The sequence below is a fragment of the Protopterus annectens genome, chromosome 2.part1 (assembly GCF_019279795.1).
Source record: "Protopterus annectens isolate FY-2018-M chromosome 2.part1, PAN1.0, whole genome shotgun sequence".
Taxonomy (NCBI): domain Eukaryota; kingdom Metazoa; phylum Chordata; order Ceratodontiformes; family Protopteridae; genus Protopterus; species Protopterus annectens.
Window position 1 is genome coordinate 355,664,532 of NC_056729.1, and position 20,024 is coordinate 355,684,555.

A 20,024-nucleotide genomic window follows, 5' to 3' on the forward strand; every position below is an offset into this window, starting at 1 on the left:
GAAGATGATCCTTTGTCCAGGTTCCCTGCTGGCAATTGCCTAGAAAATGTGCTCCCCAAGCATAATCAGAGGCAGCCGTGGTTATGATTTGAGAAGGTTGAGGAAGACGGAAAGGCTTTCCTTCGTTTAACGCACACACCCTGGACCACCAAAGGAACTCCTTCTGGAGGCAGGGGATCAGAGGAATTAGAGTGTCCAGATCGTGGTAATGCTGCGACCATACACTTTTCAGATACCATTGAAGCTTTCTCATATGAAGCCTTGCATTTGGAATCAACAGAATGCAGGAAGCCATGTAGCCCAGTGCCTGCAGGAATTTCCTTGCAGTGAGCGGAGGAAGAGTTGCCAAAGTCTTGAAAATCGAAGCCAGCTGTATTTGTTTTTCTGTAGTGAGGAAGGCCCTTTGTAAGGTTGTATTTAAGAGGGCTCCCAGAAATACCATTTGTTGAGAAGGGATCAAATGTGACTTTTTTGTGTTCACTGAAAATCCCAGGAGGAGGAGAAGACGTTGAACAAAATCCAGATGTTGAAGTAAAAGATCCTTGCTGTCTGCCTGAATAAGGCAATCGTCCAAATAGGGGTAAATCTGAATCCCCTGGAGTCTGCAATAAGCCACTACTGGTGCCAAGGACTTGGTAAAGACTCTGGGCGCAGTAGATAAACCAAAGGGCAGTACAGAGAATTGAAAGTGTCTCGAACCTGCCTTGAACCTGAGGAATTTCCTGCGTTCCTGCCTGATGGGAATGTGTAAATAAGCTTCCTTTAGATCCAATGTCACCATCCAGGCGTCCTGAGAGAGCATTGGAATCAGCTGCTGCAGAGTAAGCATCTTGAATTTTGGAATTTCCAAAAAGGTGTTCAACACAGAAAGGTCCAGAATAGGTCTCCATGAGCTTTGCTTTCTTGGAACCAGAAACAGTCTTGAATAAAAACCTTTTCCCATCTCTGAGAGTGGAACAGGCTCTATGGCTCTCATGGCCAGAAGAGCATCCACTTGATTTAAGGCCTCTGACCATTGATGTTTTGGCAGAGCTGGCCAACCGAAAGCCCTTGGCAAGGTATGAAAGTGGAATTTGTAGCCTTTTAAAATTACGTCCAATACCCATTTGTCCTGGGTAATAAGAGTCCAATTTCTGTAAAAAAAGAGAAAGTTTTCCTCCGAGAGGGGCATCCAGGTAAAGAGGTCCTGTAGCCCAACCGAGGGAGTCATTGAGTTTGCTTCCTTTGAAATTGGGATGTCTTCTCCCCTTCTAGGTGAAGAAGCAGTCCATTGTCTCGATCTGTAGCAGGCCTGAGCTTGGCCACGACCTCTGGAGCGTCTATATCTTCCCCTTTGAGGCCTGTCAGACGTGGGAAAGGACCAATTTTTGGAGGGCCAATTCCTGGAAAATCTAGGAGGCTGAACTTGCAAGAAATCTTTCACAGTTTGCATAGATTTTGCCTTTTCTTCCATCTTTTTAATAACCTCCTCAGCCTTAGATCCAAAAAGAACATCATGCTGAACAGGGGCATCTAATAATTTAGCCTTAACCTGTTCAGGTAAACTTTGCTCACAAAGCCAAGCATGTCTCCTGATAACAGTACCAGAGGCTGCGGCCCTGCAAGAAGCATCCAAAGCATCAAAACCACAATGCAAGCTATGTTTGTTCAGTTGCATGCAATACATCCTGTAGTTCCTTATCTTCTGCACATGCAGGAAGGGAGGCAAGCTTTTGCTTTAAAACAGACAAAAGAAATTGCTGATACTTAAACATATGAAACTGGCAATTTAAAGCCCTAACAGAGAGGGTAGCAGAAGTATATACCTTTTTACCCCACCTGTCTAAGGCACGAGAATCCTTCTCAGAGGGAATAGGATTCTTAGAAGTAGCAACTTTAGCAGCCTTAGAGCCCCGAGATATAGTTTCAGGATCTGCAGAAGGATTCTTAAACAAGAACAAATGAGACTGAGGAACCCTATAAAACCTATCAGGCTTAGAGGGAGCAGGAGGCATGGAGTCAGGATTCAAATTAGCCTCGGAAAAAGCATCATCCACAATGTCAAGAACATGAGGGATAGCCAAAGGCCTATGTTGAGGAAGAAGGAATTCTCCAAGCCTCTTCTTGGAAGCAGAATAATCCTGACCTTCCCAATGAAAATGTTCCCTCATCTCATGTAAGGTTTCCCCAAAAGAAAAATCTTCAGGCGGAGAGGCAGAGGGCAAGGAGTCCTCAGCATCCGAATCCTCATAAGGAGGAAAAGAATATTCCTGATCAGAGGAAGAGACAGAAGATATAGAAGCCTGGTCAGAGGAATCCATAGGAACATCCTGTCGAGGCCTTTTCTCGGGGGGGGGGGGGGTGAGAACCCCTAATCATAGTAAGCAAATCTTCAGCCATCCTTAACAATTGCTTCTGTGTCCGGGGAGTAGATTCAGAAGTAGCATGAGCAGGAGCTTTGGACTTAACAGGAGTCTTTGTCTTTGCCTTTGAAATAGTGATGTGAGTAGGCCTGAATACCCCCTCAGAAGCAGGTACCTGCACAGCGGTTCCGGACCCATCCGAGGGAGCGACGTCCGAAGGTCCTGCAGCAGATAAAATAGAAGGCCTAGATGGCTCCCCATGGGAGTCCGTATCGGCCATCGGTTCAGAAGTGGCGGACGACAGGGGCTGCAAAAGCGCCTCACTGACGACAGCCGAACCGGACGCTGGCTCCAGCTGCAACGAGTCCTGTTTGGACCTCGGAGGCCTGGCCTTGTCTTTGCGCTTCTTTTGAATTCCGGTAGCATCAGACGACATTCTATAATTGAAGCGTCTGCCAAAGTAATTCAGAGCCCAGTCGTACCTGCGTTTGATAGTACGAGAATTAAACCCGGCACAGAACAGACAACAAGAAACGTCGTGGTCAGGGCCTAAGCAAGGTAGACAGTAAGAGTGGAAATCTTTATGAGGTATTTGTTTCCCACGTAATACAATTATTAACTTTTTCTGACATCGGAGGAACAAGAAAAAGATTCCCCAACGGGGTACTTAGCTTTGAGAAGAGAAGTAAGAACTTCGGACTGACAACAACCAAAAACGCTGTTCGAAAATTGCCAACCAACGACTTGCGAGCTGCTTTCCACTGCACGGCAAGAAAGACTGGAGAAGATGGCGTCGGCTGAGGGCTATGTACCAGAGCGTACTGACGTCAGGGTACTGGCTTGTACAGCTGACGCCGGACCCAGACTTTGGGATTCTGGCCGACCTCGGGCTGCCTGCCGGCAGGAACACCCTACAGTTATGACTGCAACAGTGAAACACGATGAACATCGAAGATGCCCTCTTCTTTAGGACCACTTAAAATCCTCTAGCAGAGATAGCTGCCACTGGAAATAAGAACTTCCAAGATAAGTACTTCAACACAGCCACAGTAGAACACTCAAAGTAGCTTCTCCAGCCTGAAGTACACACTTCAAGGTGAACCTGGGTCACAGGTTGGATATTTCTATAAAGAGGTACCCCCAGAAAGGCTTTACAGACTTGAGAAACAGAAGGGACTTGTATCATGGCTAGCTTTTAAGTTTGCAATGGCTGCTAGATGGACTCTAATGGCATCATCAATTTCTGAAAGACAGGGAAGGATCTCTGGCACTATAGCAAAAAAGATTCCACTGCAGGCAGCAGTCCACGGAGAAAATCTCCTCCATTTATCTGTGTAAACCTTTAAGGGTGCCATGAAGATGTCACAATGGAAACCATACCATCAGAAAAATAACTAACTTGGCAACTAACTGAAGTAAAGCAGCCATGTCACTAGTCTGAGTGCATGGAAATGCAAAAGAATTCTTGCAAATGGGTGAGCAAAAGTCTCCAATGAAAAGGTATGTCCAGGTAAAACTTCTGCAACATGAAATATCTCAAGTCCTGCTGTTCAAGGGTAGGATCAGTGAAACTACTTGTAGTACCTGGTGTTACCAAGGAAGGCAAAAATAATAAATTGGGTGACCCATTTCCTGAAATTTTGCTACAGGATTCTCAAGGACCTTTCAAAAGAAAAGTTTCTTGCCATGAAAGGACTCAAGACCACTCCTGTGGTATGAGTATGTTGTAGCAAAGTCTGCTGGCTTAACAACTGCCTTCTTCAGGCAGGAATATGCACTGCAGATGGAAGTGACTGTCCTTGAAGGCCCACTCCTGCAATCTCATGGCTTCTCTGCACAGGGTATAAGAACAGGTCCCTTCTTGGTTGCTGATGTATCAAACCACCTCCATATTATATGACTGAACAGAAATATTGCCTTACAAGAGAAATCTTGCAAAGCCTGTATGGGCAAAAAAAATCACTCTCTTTTCTAAGCTACTGATGTGCTAAAGGGATGCTTGCATGGACAATAACCCTGTGTGGCCTTCAAAGTGCCTTCCCTCACCCAAAGCCTGATGCATCTATGTTTTGGGATGCTACAGGAGATGCAGGGGAAAACGATCTTCTCAAAAGAAGGCATGCAGCAACAGACTGCCAGGCAACATGCTTCCTAAACTCCCTCAATATCTTCACTACTGTTTCTACTGGAGTACTTCTCCTGCAAACAACAGGCACCATCACAGCAGCAGCTGACATCAAGTGCAGAGCCTTCAGACACATACTGGCTGTGGAAGAGGTGACAGCAGAGACTGTAAGCCACAGAAAAAATTTCCTGGAGCCTTAAGAGTTAAAATGTTCCTCAAAATCCTGGTGAAAAAAATATAAAAGTCAGGAAAATTTGCAAAGCTCACAGCAATTCAAAAGGAACAAAATATTTAAAACAGATACTGTCTGCCTGACAAATCTGGATCTGAAGTACTTACTAGGAATCCGTTCTCTATGTAAAGAGACACAATTTTTGAACCACCATCAGAGCTGATGGAAGACCAAATGTGAGGATATAAAACTGATCATGCCTGGCTCTCACCTGAAAAGGCACAGATCTTAACTGCCTTTCTATCTGTATGTAGAAATAATCAAAAAAGAGCTAAACAACATATCCAGTCCCCGCTGAATAAGCAAGTGCACCCAAGTGAGAATATTCTTTTAGGATGAATGTGTTGAGGCTGCTCAAGTCTAGAACAGACCTCAAGACCTTTGTATGTTTTTTTCAAACTAAGGAAAAACATACAATTCAAATTGCTCTGTTTTCTAGCACTTTTACCCTTCCTTCCTTACCTTTGACATGGTGGTACAAAAGCAGCTATGAGACCAGTGTAAGGGAAAATGCCAGCCCTCTTCACAGGTTCATAAGTACTAGGATAGCTGCCCATGTGGACCAGTTTTAACTTAGCTTTATGCTAACTCCCAATCCCGTACGCTACGCTCTCTTTGGTCTGTGCCTTCTCAGTGATGTAATGCCTCCCTGGATGGGGGAGGGGGGATGTGAAGGGCCCAAACCTACCTTACAAGGGAAGGGTTGCATCTCTTTTCAAAAGGAAAAACTGTACTGAATAGATTTTCTTTTCTACAGGGTCAGCTTAACAGCCATTGCAAGCTAAAATCTGCATACAGCAGATAGCAGTAAGGTGAAGGTCAGAGTAAAACTCTTTCCACAAAGTCTGACACACTGATCAAAGTAGTATACTCAGTCTGATTAGTCAATCCTTCAAAAGATGGGATGCAAAAATATGCTGGGCATGTAGTACACCCAGGTTATAATGAACATCAGAAACTACAGTCCTACAACTTGCCATCATATCCCTTTCATGCCACCTCATGAACGCAACAACATTTTGACAAATGTATAACTATCCCTATCACAGGAAATACTTTCTACTTGGTGACCTGCATTATTCCACCCCAATGACTTATGTCTAAACCAATAATTGGGCACAAAAACTAAGACTTCATTAACTTTAAAATTATTAGCAATTTGTAAAATGTCAGCAATGGTGAAGAGCTTGCTAGATATCTTCCTGAAAAGCTTCCATGGAAGCTGTGCGAAGCTAAACATTGTCCCACCCCCCCCCCCTTTTGCTCTGACCACAATGCTATGAGGTTCTCAAATATAACAAACCTAACCTAATAAAATTGTACTACCTTGATAGATTTTTCCAACAGCATCTATGGAGCTCTCAGAAATCACCTTGGGTCAGTCAACTGGAACTATAGGCTAGGACCATACCTTTCAGCTGTACAGATTTTCGCAGAATGTCCATATTTTGGTCTCATTTTTGGTTTGCTTTTCATAAAATGGTGGCTTTCTGCAAAATGGTGGGAAATCATTAAAAAGTAAAGTTAGAAAATAATGAAAGACATTTGAGTTTCAAGCTTCATATCCTCCAAAAAAATAATGTTAATGCAAAACCTGTTATTCTATCAACTTTCTAAGTTTGTAACAGCAATAGTTAAAACTGTTTCTATTTTTGGGCCTTTGTCCCACTTTTATTTATGGTTTTGTCCAGATTTCTTGAATGAATGAGAGGTATGGCTAGGATCACCATAACTTAATAGTGAATCATGGTCCCCTACAACGTTAAATAACTGCACTGATAAATTAATCTCCATGAGGCATAAATACAGTGGAAATTTCTACTATAAAAATACAAAGGGTATACTTACAAAATCAACAATTATTGAAACCAAACGGGAAAAAAAAAGAATGTATAAAGTTTTCAAATATGACCCAAAACAAAAGATCAAAGTTAATGTCCATTCCATCCAAAAATAACTTATTAAAACTGTGATGATGTGAGGTAGTGCCAGCTATGCCAAATAACAAGAAGTTATGTACTCACCATAACGTTCAATGTATGTGGTCCATCTCGCCTCACATTCTTACTCACGGGTTCGGAGCAGAGTAGCGGCTCCGACTCGGACAACTTTTTATTTTCTAGCACAAAGTCTCTAATTGGCTGAGCTAAACAGGTATCCCATGTTGCACTGCTCCATAGCCCCAGATCTAATTTGCAGCAATCCACAGTCACACCTCATGCACAACCACAATCCAGGAAGGTAGAACACTATCCAGGGTAGTGAAGAAAAAACAACTAACATTGAAGGGTACTCAAGACCAATTATCGCCTCCAGATCCTCCAAGAAGGGGGCAGGTGGGAGGGTATGTAAGAATGTGAGGCGAGATGGACCACATACATCGAACGTTATGGTGATTACATAACTTCTTGATGTTATGTGGTCCAATCTCGCCTACATTCTTACTCGCGGGACAGCGTCCCCAGCACCTCTATCCTGGGAGGCTCAAAGGAAGATACTCTGGAGAACTGTGGAACCAAAGGAAGCCCGGCCCCTAGAAGCCCATCTAGTTTGTAATGAGTAATAAAGGTGTGTGGAGAAGCCCACGTGGCCGCAGTAGAAATATCATCCAAGGATAGTCTGGTATGGTAAGCCACTTGACGCAGAAACAGCCCTGGTAGAGTGAGCCTTGACTGGGAACAGTAGATCTCTGCCTGCTGACGAATAGATAAAATACAATCTGAAATCCATCTGGAAATTGTAATCTTAGAAATAGGGGAACCTGCTCTACTTTCTGAAAAAGACACAAAAAAGTTGGTCAGACTTCCATAGTTGTTTTGTCCTGTGTAAGCAGAATCGTAATTGCCTGTGAACATCTAACTGATGAAATTTAAACTCTGCCTTGTTAGAAAATTGAGGAAAGAAAACTGGCAACTCAATAGACTGATTGAGATTAACAGTAGAAGTTACTTTAGGAAGGAAGGATGGATTAGGTCTCAAGGAAACCCTGTCCTTATGAAAGATTAAATATGGGGATTTGATGGACAGAGCTTGAATCTCCGACACCAGTCTGTGTAATAGCTATTAAGAAGGCAGTCTTCCAAGACAAACATTAACTCACAGGTGGCAGCTGGTTCGAAAGGTGGGGGAAGTCAGGGCTTTCAAAACAAAGTTTAGGTCCCATGGCATGATAGGTTCTGACACAGGAGGCCGGAGTAACAAGGTGCCCTTCAAAAAGGCCTTACAGCGTTTATGGGCCATAAGAGGGGGCTCGTACGAGGTATGAAAATTGGAAATGGCAGCCAGCTGAACCTTAATGGTAGCAGGAGCAGAACCCTGCCAAACGAGCATGGATAAGAAATCCAAAACAGCAGGAATTGGGGCTGTGTAAGGGTCCAGTCCCTGGGCCTGAGCTCAAATAGAAAATCTTTTCCACTTGCTGGAATAAATCTTCCTGGTGGAAGACTTATGAGAAGAGGAGAAGCGGATAAAATGTGCACTACCTCAGGTGAAAAATGATGAAAAGCCTGACTAACGATGGAAGTGGAGTAGCCAGGCTGTCAACCTGAGGGTCCACAGGGAGGGATGGAACTGTCCCGACATGCGTGTCAGTAAGTCTGGTACTGGGTCCAGAATCCAAGGACTGTCCACTGCGTACTGATGAAGAAAGGAGAACCAAACTTGGCGAGGTCAGTGTGGGGCAATTAGAATCATCTTGCTTCCCAAGGATATGGCTTTCTGAATCACTCTTGGTAACAGAGGAAATGGAGGGAAAGCATATAGCAGACCGGGGGGCCAATCGTGGACTAGAGCATCCCTGGGTGACTCCCCCTGTGGGGGGGATCAATGTGAAGTAGTTGCTGCACTTGGCAATGAGGGATTGGCAAAAAGATCGCAGCAAGGCTGACCCCAACTGTTGAAAATCTGTTCCGGAACCCGGCGGTTCAGGGACCACTCGTAAGGCATCAGAATAGCTCTGCTCAGCCTGTCTGCTATCACACTGTCCTTCCCTGGAATGTGCGCTGCCACTAGAAACCGTTGGGAAGACACTGCCCACTGCCACACTCGCATGGCCTCTCTGCACAGGGGATAAGATCTGGTTCCCCCTTGCTTGTTCAGGTACCACACAACGGACATATCGTCTGAGTGAATTGCAATCGTTCCCAGAGGAAGAGAGCTCTGAAGTGCTCGCAACGCCAGTAACACCGCTCTCATCTCTAAAACAGTGATGTGCAGATGTACCTCGTGATCTTTCCACATGCCTTGGACCGTCCTGCCAAGATAATGCCCCCTACCCCATCTGGGAGGCATCCGTGGTCACCGTGGCAACAGGTGACATAGGAACAAACGGTTTTCTCTCGTCCAGATTGGTGGAGCATAGCCACCAACGGAGGTCTGGTTTGTACCGATCCGTGAGAAGGATCAAGTGGGAAAGGGGAAATTCCTGAAAGGACCATTGGGCAAAGAGAAGCCACTGCAGAAGCCTCATATGTAATCTGGCTAGAGGCACCAACATGATGGTGGCTGCCATGGATCCCAGGAGCTGGAGAACCCATCTGGCCTGAACTTTCTTGAGGGGTAACAATGCGTGAACCTGACGCAACACTCCTATCCTTTCTTGGGGGGAACGCCCGCATTCGAACGGTGTCTAGCTCTGCACCTATAAATGTGATACGCTGTGAAGGCAGCAAGGCAGACTTTCCCCAGTTCAAGGTAATTCCTAGTCATTGACAGAGGGTAATGGTAGCTTCCCTGGCTCAAATGAGAAGATGCCTGCTGGGGGCGGTGAGGAGCCAGTTGTCCAGGTATGGAAACACTTGGAATCCTTGACGTCAGAGGTGCACCGTCACCACCGCCAAACACTTGGTGAACACCCTGGGGGCTGTGGTGAGACCAAAGGGCAGGGCATGAAACTGGAAATGACCGGCTCCCAGCCGGAAGCGTAAGTGACTCCTGGATGCCCTGTTCATTTTGATGTGGTAGTAAGCATCCTTGAGGTCGATGGAACACATCCGTGCTTCTTTTCCCAGCAACGGAAAAATGGACTGGAGGGTGACCATTCGGAACATGGACTTCAGAAAGTCGTGATTCAGTCGACTGAGATCCAGAATGGGTCTCGGGTCCCCTGTTCTTTTTGGCACCAAAAAGAGTCTTGCGTAAGTCCCTAATCTGATTTGGTCTGAGGGGACAGGTTGGATGACTCCTTTTTCGAGCAGCTTTGAGATTTCTAGTGCTGCTTGATCCCTTTGACTGGGTGGAACGTCTGGGATTCTCTTGACTAGAGGGGCTCTGATAAAAAGGGGATGGTATAACCTCCGGTAACTATTCGAAGCACCCATCGATCCTGGGTGATGCTCCTCCAGGCTTCCGGGTACAACGAACTGTGGCCCCCCGACTGGCTCCGGAATAGCGCAGTCAGGCAACACATCAGGAACGATGGTAGGAAGACCCGTGAAAGGAATCACAGCCTCCCGAGTTGCGGGGGCCTCCTCTGCCCCTGGGACGATGTCTTCCAGAATAGCCTCCCCCTCCTCTGCCTCTGGAGGGGGACTCACCTTGAGCTGCAGGGAAAGACTTCTGTGATTTTTTGAACATCTTCCCTCCTCTCTGAGCCTTGGGATAAGGCCTCGAAGGGAGGGAAAAACGGACCCCTATGGCAGACAGGGTCTTTCCCCTCTTGCTCTCATCTGGTGAGGGTGTCTTTCACTTTGGTCCCGAAGAGTGAGGGCCCATCAAAGGGGGAGTCAGTGAAGGAAGACTTGAAGGCCTCCGCGAAGTGACAGGTGCATCCAGGCTTGCCTCCTGAGGGCTACTCCTGAGCTAGCTGCCCTACTCACTCCTTCGGCTGCGTAAGATACGAGCCTCATGGACGAGTTGACAATCGAACCAAGGGTAGACAACTGGGCGTTAACAGTCTGCGCTAACGCCTCAGGTACGTTGCCCGTTAGAGTATCTCTTAACTCCTTAAGGGGACCTCTCTGGAGCAGAGTAAAATGACAAAGGTAATTCAGCGACCGTAGGGTAAAGGTCACTGATGAAAGGGTACGCTTCCCATACCGGTCCATACTCCTGGACTCCTTGTTAGGAGGATAGACAGAGGAAGAAGACTCTGCTACTTCCAGCTGAGTGGCCGCCGCCACCACCATGGCATCTACAGAAACCCCTTTAGACAGGAACTCGTTCCCCGGGGGAGCTGAAAGAAACTTATTAGGTCGTCTGGGTACTGGTTCCACGGAATCAGGATTCTCCCACGCCCTTCGACAAATTAAATCCAGGAGCTCGAAGGGTGGAGACACCCAGGAGGAGGAGGGTTGAGCACCAAATGCCTTGAGGAATACAGACTCCTCCTCAGAGGGGGTCTTGGACAGCCAGTCGCCTCTCTGCCTCAAAATCTCCAGGATGTTGGAGAAAGAGACGTCATCTGAGGATGACTTGGGACACTCCTCGAGGTCGGTATCAGAAGTGAGAGACTCGTCCTGGGAGTCTATGTGCTTCCTCTTGCACAACTTCTTTCTTGGGGGCTCCTCAGGCACAGACTCAGAGGGGCCCTCAGAAAGTTGGGGACCGCTCATGGGGGTATCCCCAGACCTTTGGGCTCCATCTACTGACAGGGGGACATCAGAGGCTCTAGCCGGGGTAGAAGAGGACAGAATGACTGATCCGGGTGATGTAACTGAAGATCTGGCCAGTGTGCTCCTCATGGCCTAGAAGGCGGGTCCCCCCGAATCAGAGGACCAACTGGCCTCAGAGGCCACGACCAGAGTCGGGGTTCCCCGAGCCGAAGCGCCGAGAGGGAGGCTCGGGACAGACAGGCATCCCGAAGTATCCCCCACGACCCTGACAGAGGAAACCAGAGTTCCGAAATCAGAGGCCGGAGCCGACATAGTTGGAGCCGACGTCGGCACCGATAAACCCTTGAGGGGTATCAGAGCCGGCACAAGAACATCACTTGGAGTGGAGCACTCTGGCTCCGAATACATGGAAGAGCTCGGAGAAGGAACCATCGGTACAAGCATCGGGACAGGCTCCGGAGCCGACTGGGTCGGAGCCGAAAATAATTTTGCTAACACCGGCGACTGCAGGAGCCTCTGAACCACCCTATCTACATCCAAATCAGACAGCCTGGAGGATTTGGAGGAAAGCGGTGGAGATTGGGATCTCCTGTCTGGAGACCCATGCCTAACACTGGGTGACCGGCTACGAATGGGTTCCAATAGAATTGGAGCAGAGGTCGATTCCAGCACAACAGATACTGCCTGCGGCCCCAAGGACAGAGGAGCCGAGGGGGTAGCATCCAATTCAGAAGTCTTCTCCGGGGGGCTCCGTGGAGACAGATGGAGCCGGAGATCTCTTCTTCGCCTTAGAAGCCTTAGACTGAGTACTCGAGGAAGAGTCTAAAGACTCCTCAAAAGAAGGTTTTAGGAGACCCTTCAGTATAAGTTTGTTTTTCCTTTCCTGTAACACCATCGGACTAAAGGCGTGGCAAAAACTACAGGACTCTTGTAAATGAATTGCCCCTAGGCAGTATACACAAACTGAATGTCCATCAGTAATGGACATCTTGTAGTTACATTTGGAACATTTCTTAAACCCCGAAGGTTTAGACATCTTAACCGAGATTGGTACACCAAAAAAAACACACAAGCCACAGAAACCTGGAAAAAAACAGCAAGGCGGGAAACTTCTGTCACAAGAAACAGCCAAAGAATCTCTAAATCAAACGGTTCTTTGGGAGTCTACAGTCACTCTAAAACAGCAGGAAAAAAACTACTCTCTACACAGAAAAGAATCAGAAATAAATTTTACATAAATAAGGAGGACTAGGGTCCTCTAATTTAAACGGGCCTAACCTGCCAGAACAGAAGGGATACCCAAAAAATACTCTCTCAACAATTTCAGAACAACGAAGAAGGAAAAATAGCTATTAAAATAGCTTTTGTTTGAAAAAAAAAACCCACAATTTTCTGAGAGAAAAACCTCGCTACACGAGCGGCAAATGAGATCTGGGGCTATGGAGCAGTTTTAATGAGTTACTTAGCCACAGCCAATTAGAGACTTCCTAGCTACACGAGCGGCAAATGAGATCTAAAGTTGGCCGAGTCGGAGCAGAGTACCTGTGAGTAAGAATGTAGGCGAGATTGGACCACATAACATCAAATTTTATGTCATCTGTATATCAAACTGATTTGTAAAACTGCATTTGAAAAGCTGCTTGTGTTAAAAATGTATCAATAGTGGGTCATGTGGGACAGAAAAGAAATGTACATTTATATCAGACTGTGCTGCTCTAAGTCAGGAATGTATATATGTTAACAGAAGATGCTGCAAGGGAAGGGGTTAAGCTCAGCCCAGCTTACCCCAAGAAAAATAGTTTGAAATTAAATTACTTGGTTTAGGCCTAAAGATTTTATCTCACAGGCCTGAATGCAGCCAAAAATGCAATGTCTGGTCTGGGATCCTGCCCTTATTTGTCTTTAGTGGTGAACTAATTGCTACCCTGGGGTGCCAGAGAATGGCTGGTTAGTCTCTACAAGAAGGATGAAAAGCACTGGAATTGTTTTACAGTCTCCAGATGCCCTAGTAAAGCTCTAGGTGTGTATTGTGACACTCCTTTTCTAGATTCTGGTTCAGCTTCTAGTTGGGGGGGGGGGGGGCTTATGTGGGAAGCACAGAATCAGGTAATCAGGTGCAATGTCATTCTATAGCCGGCACTGAAATTATTTGAAATATTAGTGGCAGCAGTGATACTGACACACAGCACTTTGTTACTGGCACTGACTCAACACACTCATCCACTTCATCTTGCCTAGCTTTAGTAAGTAACCAGTGAATTGTAGTTCTTCAGTCAGGAAAATAGTGAGATTAGTTAAAAGTATTGTTTTGCTTTATCTTTCAGAGACTTTACATCTGTGTTATTTTTTATATTTCCTGTAAATTGAAACTCTGGTGTTTATTGTAAATAAGGTAGTCAGTATTTTCTTGTTTCCTACTGTAGTATTTATTATATATATATATATATATATATATATATATACACACACATATATATATATATATATATATATATATATATATATACACACACACACACATATATATATATATATATATATACATACACACATACACACATATATATATATATATATATATATATATACACATACACACACACACATATACATACACATATACACACCTTTCACTGTACCTGGTCCTTTTAGAAAATAGTTTAACCTTTGAGAAAATTACATTTATTTTGTGGCACTGTAGGCTTCATACCCCTGAAAGTCCTGCCACGTGGTCAAGCATTACCATTTGTATAATTACTAATTTTACTAAGAGTAATTGGGTACCCTGGTAAGAGCCTTAAATTTGCTGGCTGGTGCCAGTGAATCTACCATATAGTCTGGGCAGAGGATGCATAGTTGGCAAATCTGTGCCAGCCTTTCCTAGGCGTGTGTGTGTGTGTATGTGTGTGTAAAAATCAAATCTCAGTGTGTGTGTCAGCTACTTGGAACAGGACAGACCACTGGCTTCTGCAGAGAAAAAGGTTCAAGTCTTACTTGGGGCCTGGAGAGGAAAATCCAGCCCCAGGTCTGGAGTGTGCTCCCTGTGTGCTCTTGAGGCAAAGTGTACTTGGTGCAGATTGCTGCATTTGAAAATACTGTGTATCTATTTTTATTCTAAGTGAATGTTTTCCACCAGTGTGAGTGGTGAGGATTGAGGCTCCTTGATTACTGGCCCAGAGGAAGGACGCCACAAAAACAATCAAAAAAGCAAAGCATTGTTTGAGGTAAAAGCTGCTACCAAGAAAGGTTACTATAACAACAACAACAACAACACATTTTACAATCATAGCTGAAAAATGAAGGCTAAAGAACAAGAATGTGTTAGAACAAAATGGTATCACCATATCAGGGCCAAGCAATACAGGTAATGCTGGCATACATATTTAGAACAAGTAATAGGCTACAAAGGGGAATACCAACCACCCTTCTTCCTGAAGCACAAACAACACAACAGTATATAAAAATGATTACTTCTGCCCCACATTAGAATCAGGTGACATATTAGGAAGTATATTTGGTCTAATCAAAACTGGCTTTCTTGATAATGCATTAAAAATAGCTGTGTCCCCGATTCATGGAGGATGCCTTTCCTTTTCCATGACCGAACCAATATAGGTTTGTCAGATGTAGATCTTGCATGCTTAACTTCATACTTTTGAGTGTACAACTGCTGCCCAGGCTGAAGGTTTACTGTTCCATGCAGCTTACATAAAGCACTATCTGGTTAAACCATTTAACACTATTCCTCGTGATAGAATCCTGCATAAACTTTTTTTAAATATCTTTATCAAATCATCACATTTTAAGGAGCAACATGGATTTACATACATTAACAATGAAAACTTATTGCAATTTAATTTTCTTTTCTGTTCTACTCCTGGATTTTCATTTGTTTCAACATTACATTAAGTTCAAATCCAACCTTCCCTTAAACCTCACTCCATCTTCTGAACATTATGCATTTATTGTTCCCACAAATTCCACTTTTATTTCTATAAAATTTGCTACTCCCCTTTTCTAAAGATGCCACCTCCAGTTTTTTTAATCTCCTTTACATAGCCAAAGCTTCCTTTACATTGACAATAAATTTTGGCTTAACTTTCTTGTAACTGCATTTTTGGCAGCTAACAACATTAAACTTAAGTCCTTGCTAGGCAGTTCAGATCCTGTATCTTGCCTCAAGTGAATCATTCCTTAGTTACAACTATCTATACTTCATTTTTGTAAAACTGCTCTCTAAAGAATTTCTGCCAACTCATTAAATACCCCCTGCAAAAAAATTAAACAAAATCCTACTTAATAAATGCTGGATCTGTGATTGAGTGTGTTATCAACTACTTTTGGTACACAAATATCTATGCAGGAGCCATTCTGGTGTGGTACAAGGATAAGCCTTGACTATAGCCCAAGTGGCCTGGGTGAATGAAAGAGGCAGGGAGGTATGGGTGTGCCCATCCTGGGTTGGGGGGAGTTCTATGATGTTCCATAAGGGGAGGTGTGATTCAAGTAGGGGAACTGCTCTTGGATGTAGTCAGTAAGAGTGAGGAGGAAGGTCAAAGAAGAAAGTGGGTAGGGCATATAAAGAAAAAAGCCGGAATGATGTCAAAGAAACAATGAGAAAAAAAAAAGTTTTTTTCAGCTGGATAGGTATTTTTTATGCATCTATCTATCTAGCCATCATTTTTTGGATGGGTTAATCCCATTGGGCAATGGCCTCTTCAGCAGAGACCTGAGATGGCACTTGTGCTACAAACAAACTCTGGCCAGATAACTGGGAAACTTCTCCTACTCTATTCCTTAAGTGCTACCACCAACTCAAACAGGTGGGACAATGGTTTAATATCTTATTAGAAGGATGGTACATTCAGGACTGCAGCATCCCTATTGTGCTTGTACTGAAGTGTCAGCAATCCAGCTATCTGGTGCAGGAATAGAAATAATAGCCTTCTGCAGCCTGGGCGAGTGCATTAGCTGTTACACCCCTGACACAGTGTAAACATAATGCAGAGTTAGTGACATGTAATACGAAAATTAATATGTACTGTACAGTATACAATAGGGGTGATAAACCAGTTTTGGGCTGCACCCAATTGTGTAAAGGGTAAAGTGTTAATATCCGTCAAATACTGCAGAAAGAAAAACACTGTGATGCTATAAAAGGGCAACCACTTGGAATAATGATTGCATAACTTGTATGTGAATAGTTTTGTACATACAGCTGACAAGCTGAATGTAATAAAAACCCTTACTAAAAAGCAGTAGTTAAGAATAAAAACAACTACTCAAGTGCTACCATGAAGTGTGAAGTACAACAGGAAGAAAACTGCAAAAAGGGAAGTCAGAGCCAGGATGAGTAGGGACTTAGTGGAAGGGTAAAGGAACTTCTCAGAATTACATGGTAGGCAAATGGAAGTTAGAGGAATCAAACCCATGTATGAAGGATCTACCTCCTTCTCAATTTGTTGCCTTAACTACTACTGGTAATCTGATTAGCCATTGCACAACTCTGTAAAATAAGTAACCAAGATCAGTGTCTTTGAGATTCAGTCTTGGTCTAGAAACAGTTGGATGGCATTTACTAGGCGCATTGCTAAGCTGGGGCTGTGGTGTTTTGTCTCTCACAATGTACTATGAGACCAGCATAAGTCATCAATCTTAACACAAGGATATTTTCATTCCATAGATTCCTCATGTATATATATTTTTTCAAAAATGTAAGGAACATAAAAACACTGATGCCTGGAATGCAGACCCCAGAGCTTTGAGAAGGACAATCCTTAACCGTTAAGAACCATTCTTCAGTGGAGGTGCTCTTAACTTTTGGATAAAGCAGATACTTGTTCCTTTGTAAACTCTCTTTCCATTATCTTTTCCTCAATAATTTCTGACTGATTCTTGTACCTACTGTATAATATTTATACACCTTACTAATTCCTTTTTGTGTGATGGATAGTTAACTGGCTGTCTGTCAGAACCCATATGATTAGAGTAGCAGACTTCATTTCTGAGAGCAAAACAGTTACCAGTGGTGTACCGGGCTCAGTTTTGGTCCCTCTCCAATTTGGCATATGCTCTCAGACCTTCAGGCCAGCACTTCTGGCCTATGGTCAACTAAGTTTGCAGATGGGTGCTGATATGCAATCTTCAACTGACTCAGAGTTGCTCCGTCACAGCTTAGACCATATTAAAAATTAGTCTACGTCAATGGTCTCAAATTAAATGTAAAAAAAAATGTAGCATAGTTCATTCTGGCAACCAACACCATTTCACTTACCGTATAGGTGATACAAAAGTGTCCAAGTGGAGGGGTTTAAGGGATATTGATCATCATGTCTCTACAGTACTTCAGAAAGCCTTTCATCTGGACCACCTCATTTCCAAAGGTGCCTTCACTAGATTCAAAGAAGTCTTAATTCCCCTTCATATCTTACCATGCCCATTACTGAATATAATGCACCTTTTGACATGTAATTATCTAAATATAACACACAACTTGACAGACCTATTATAACTGAAAAGATCAACAACCTCAAAAATCTTCATTATCAGGAGAATATGGCATCCCTTTCTCTGTGTTCAATCTCTTACAGACTCCTCTGTGGCAATCAATGTCTAGCCTTTTGTGCCATGAAAGATCCAACCTTATTTGATCTACTATTCCTTTGAAGAACTAATCAATCCCCGATAGGGAAGGTAGTCACTAATTTGAAGTCCAAACCTCTGTTTAACCTCATTCCTCTATTACATTTCCATGAAGAGTTATTTGATCCCAATACACTGGTTCCCTTGCCAATTTACTCCAGTAAATTCAAATCCACCCTTGCCAATTTTCTACATCACTACTTGCATATATCCCATTGTTTCAGAGATGATTACTAGGCTAACAACACTAGACGGCCAGTTTAAGCCTAGAGATGTTATCCCCAAAGGTGACAATCAAACCCTGTACATTGTGTCTGTAAGATAAACAACCCAACAGTTACGCTAACCCCCAACCCCTGGTAAAACCTCCTTTCGCCATGCTCGAGTTGACTTAGTTCTTAAGACAGATTCTGTATCTTTATGAATTTAATATTTTTATACAGATGCTGTTGTTCTCCTTAAGGGTATTTCATCCAAAATCTCAGTCCCACTTTCATCATATCTTTTTCCACTTGGATTTATAATCTTCTGCTTGAGCTACATATAAGAGTCTTAACTGCGTAACCATAAAGTACCCCTTAAACTGGATAACCCTAAAGCACCTTGTTTTATGAAGAAAATCACCTTACGTGTTGCCCTTTTCCCCCTTAACTATTTACCATCCACGATTACTCCTCTGGTTAATAAAAACACATCTAATCTGTATACAAGACTAAGGGGGGACTAAACATTTTCATTGTTGGTATCTTACTATTACCAACAGCTTCCAGTTTCAAAAATTTTTATATCACAGTCCGTTTGATTTCTTCCCACTTATCCTTAACTGCCATAACATTATCTTTTTTTTAATCTGTACACCTATATACTTCATCTTACCATGCCCCCATAAGTATGGATATTGCTGAACTAATTCATACGTGAGTACATTGTCTACCACTATAAACAAAAAAAAAATGAAGATAAATGAAAGGCTATTTGCCTTGGTTTACAGGATTAACCCCAATAGATTAGCAGCCTCTTTTCATTGTAGACCCTTGTACTACTAAGGGAAACTTGGTCAGGGTATTGGGGAATTTCCCCAACTCCCTTTGATAGGTGCCATTGGGTCTTTTACATCCAACTGAGCTACCACCAACACAAGTAGACAAGACCTTGGTTTAACACTCCTCTAAAGGACAACACGTTCAGAACTGCATCAATCCCCTTCAGCTACAATGCAGCATCAGTAATCCAACTACCTGGTGGGGGAATAGATCCAGCATGCTTCTGCACCAAAGGCAAGTGCGCTACCTGCTGCACCAGAGACCATACCATATCCCCAGAAGATGTAAAACTGTCAAAATGCTCAGTAACCCCCTGAAGTGTTCTTTTGTGGAGTTATGAAGTTCAAAATAATATAATCTGCAAGTAAAGCTTTTGAATACTGCACCAGTTGTTAGCCTTGGAGTTGTGAATCCTGTATTTTCCTTGCCAATGGCTCTAAATATAAAGCAAACAACAGTGAAAGAAGACACCCCCTGTCTGGTTCCTCTGTCAAAGCACAGCTAGTCTTGCCACCTACCCTACTATTTTACCAAGAAATGCAAATGCTAACATTACCCTACTTAGAAAATTCCAGATGACTTAGCTGAATGCTTTCTCTGAATCACGACTCACCAACAATAGTGGTATTTTCTTACACACTGCTTCTCTCTAGATTATAACTGTTCTATTCATGTTACCAAAGTGTTGCCTATCTTGATTTTTTAAGGCTAGAGATGGTTAAATGACGAGCCACAGTGAAAGCTATGACACAAGCCAATCAGGGTTTTTTTTTTTTTTTTTTTAGCAGGGGGGATTGAAATACGCACTGCTCCAAGGACATAAAAGAGACATAATAACCATGATTGATTAATCCCTAAATTTCAATGATTTGGTAATTATAAGGAACAAAACAAAATTTTAAACTTGTGTGTTATTTTGGTATTGGCAAAGAAAGCCTAATAGTTTGCAATTTTGGCATCAAATAGTTGATGGAGGTCTAATGCCACAGAATGATATAATCTTCCATCTAATTTGCAGGCAGTATTTCCTGCACTTCAGTCTTAGTCTTTCGGCTTTTCCCGGTTAGGGGTCACCACAGCAGAACTCCA

At 43.5% G+C, this 20,024-nt stretch overlaps 1 protein-coding gene across 4 annotated transcripts in view; it reads right to left on the reverse strand.

Annotated features, from left to right (window-relative positions):
* LAP3 (leucine aminopeptidase 3) overlaps positions 1-20,024 on the reverse strand; it is a 528,883-nt gene that overhangs the window by 432,481 nt on the left and 76,378 nt on the right. Inside the window, exon 1 of one of the 4 annotated variants that reach the window (XM_044062188.1) lies at positions 6,026-6,064. The exons of the other annotated variants lie outside the window; for them this stretch is intronic. Within the exon in view, the coding sequence (XP_043918123.1) occupies positions 6,026-6,049 (24 nt within the window). The 5' untranslated portion in view covers positions 6,050-6,064. Of the gene's footprint in view, positions 1-6,025; positions 6,065-20,024 lie in introns of those variants that run through there. 4 annotated transcript variants of the gene reach the window in all.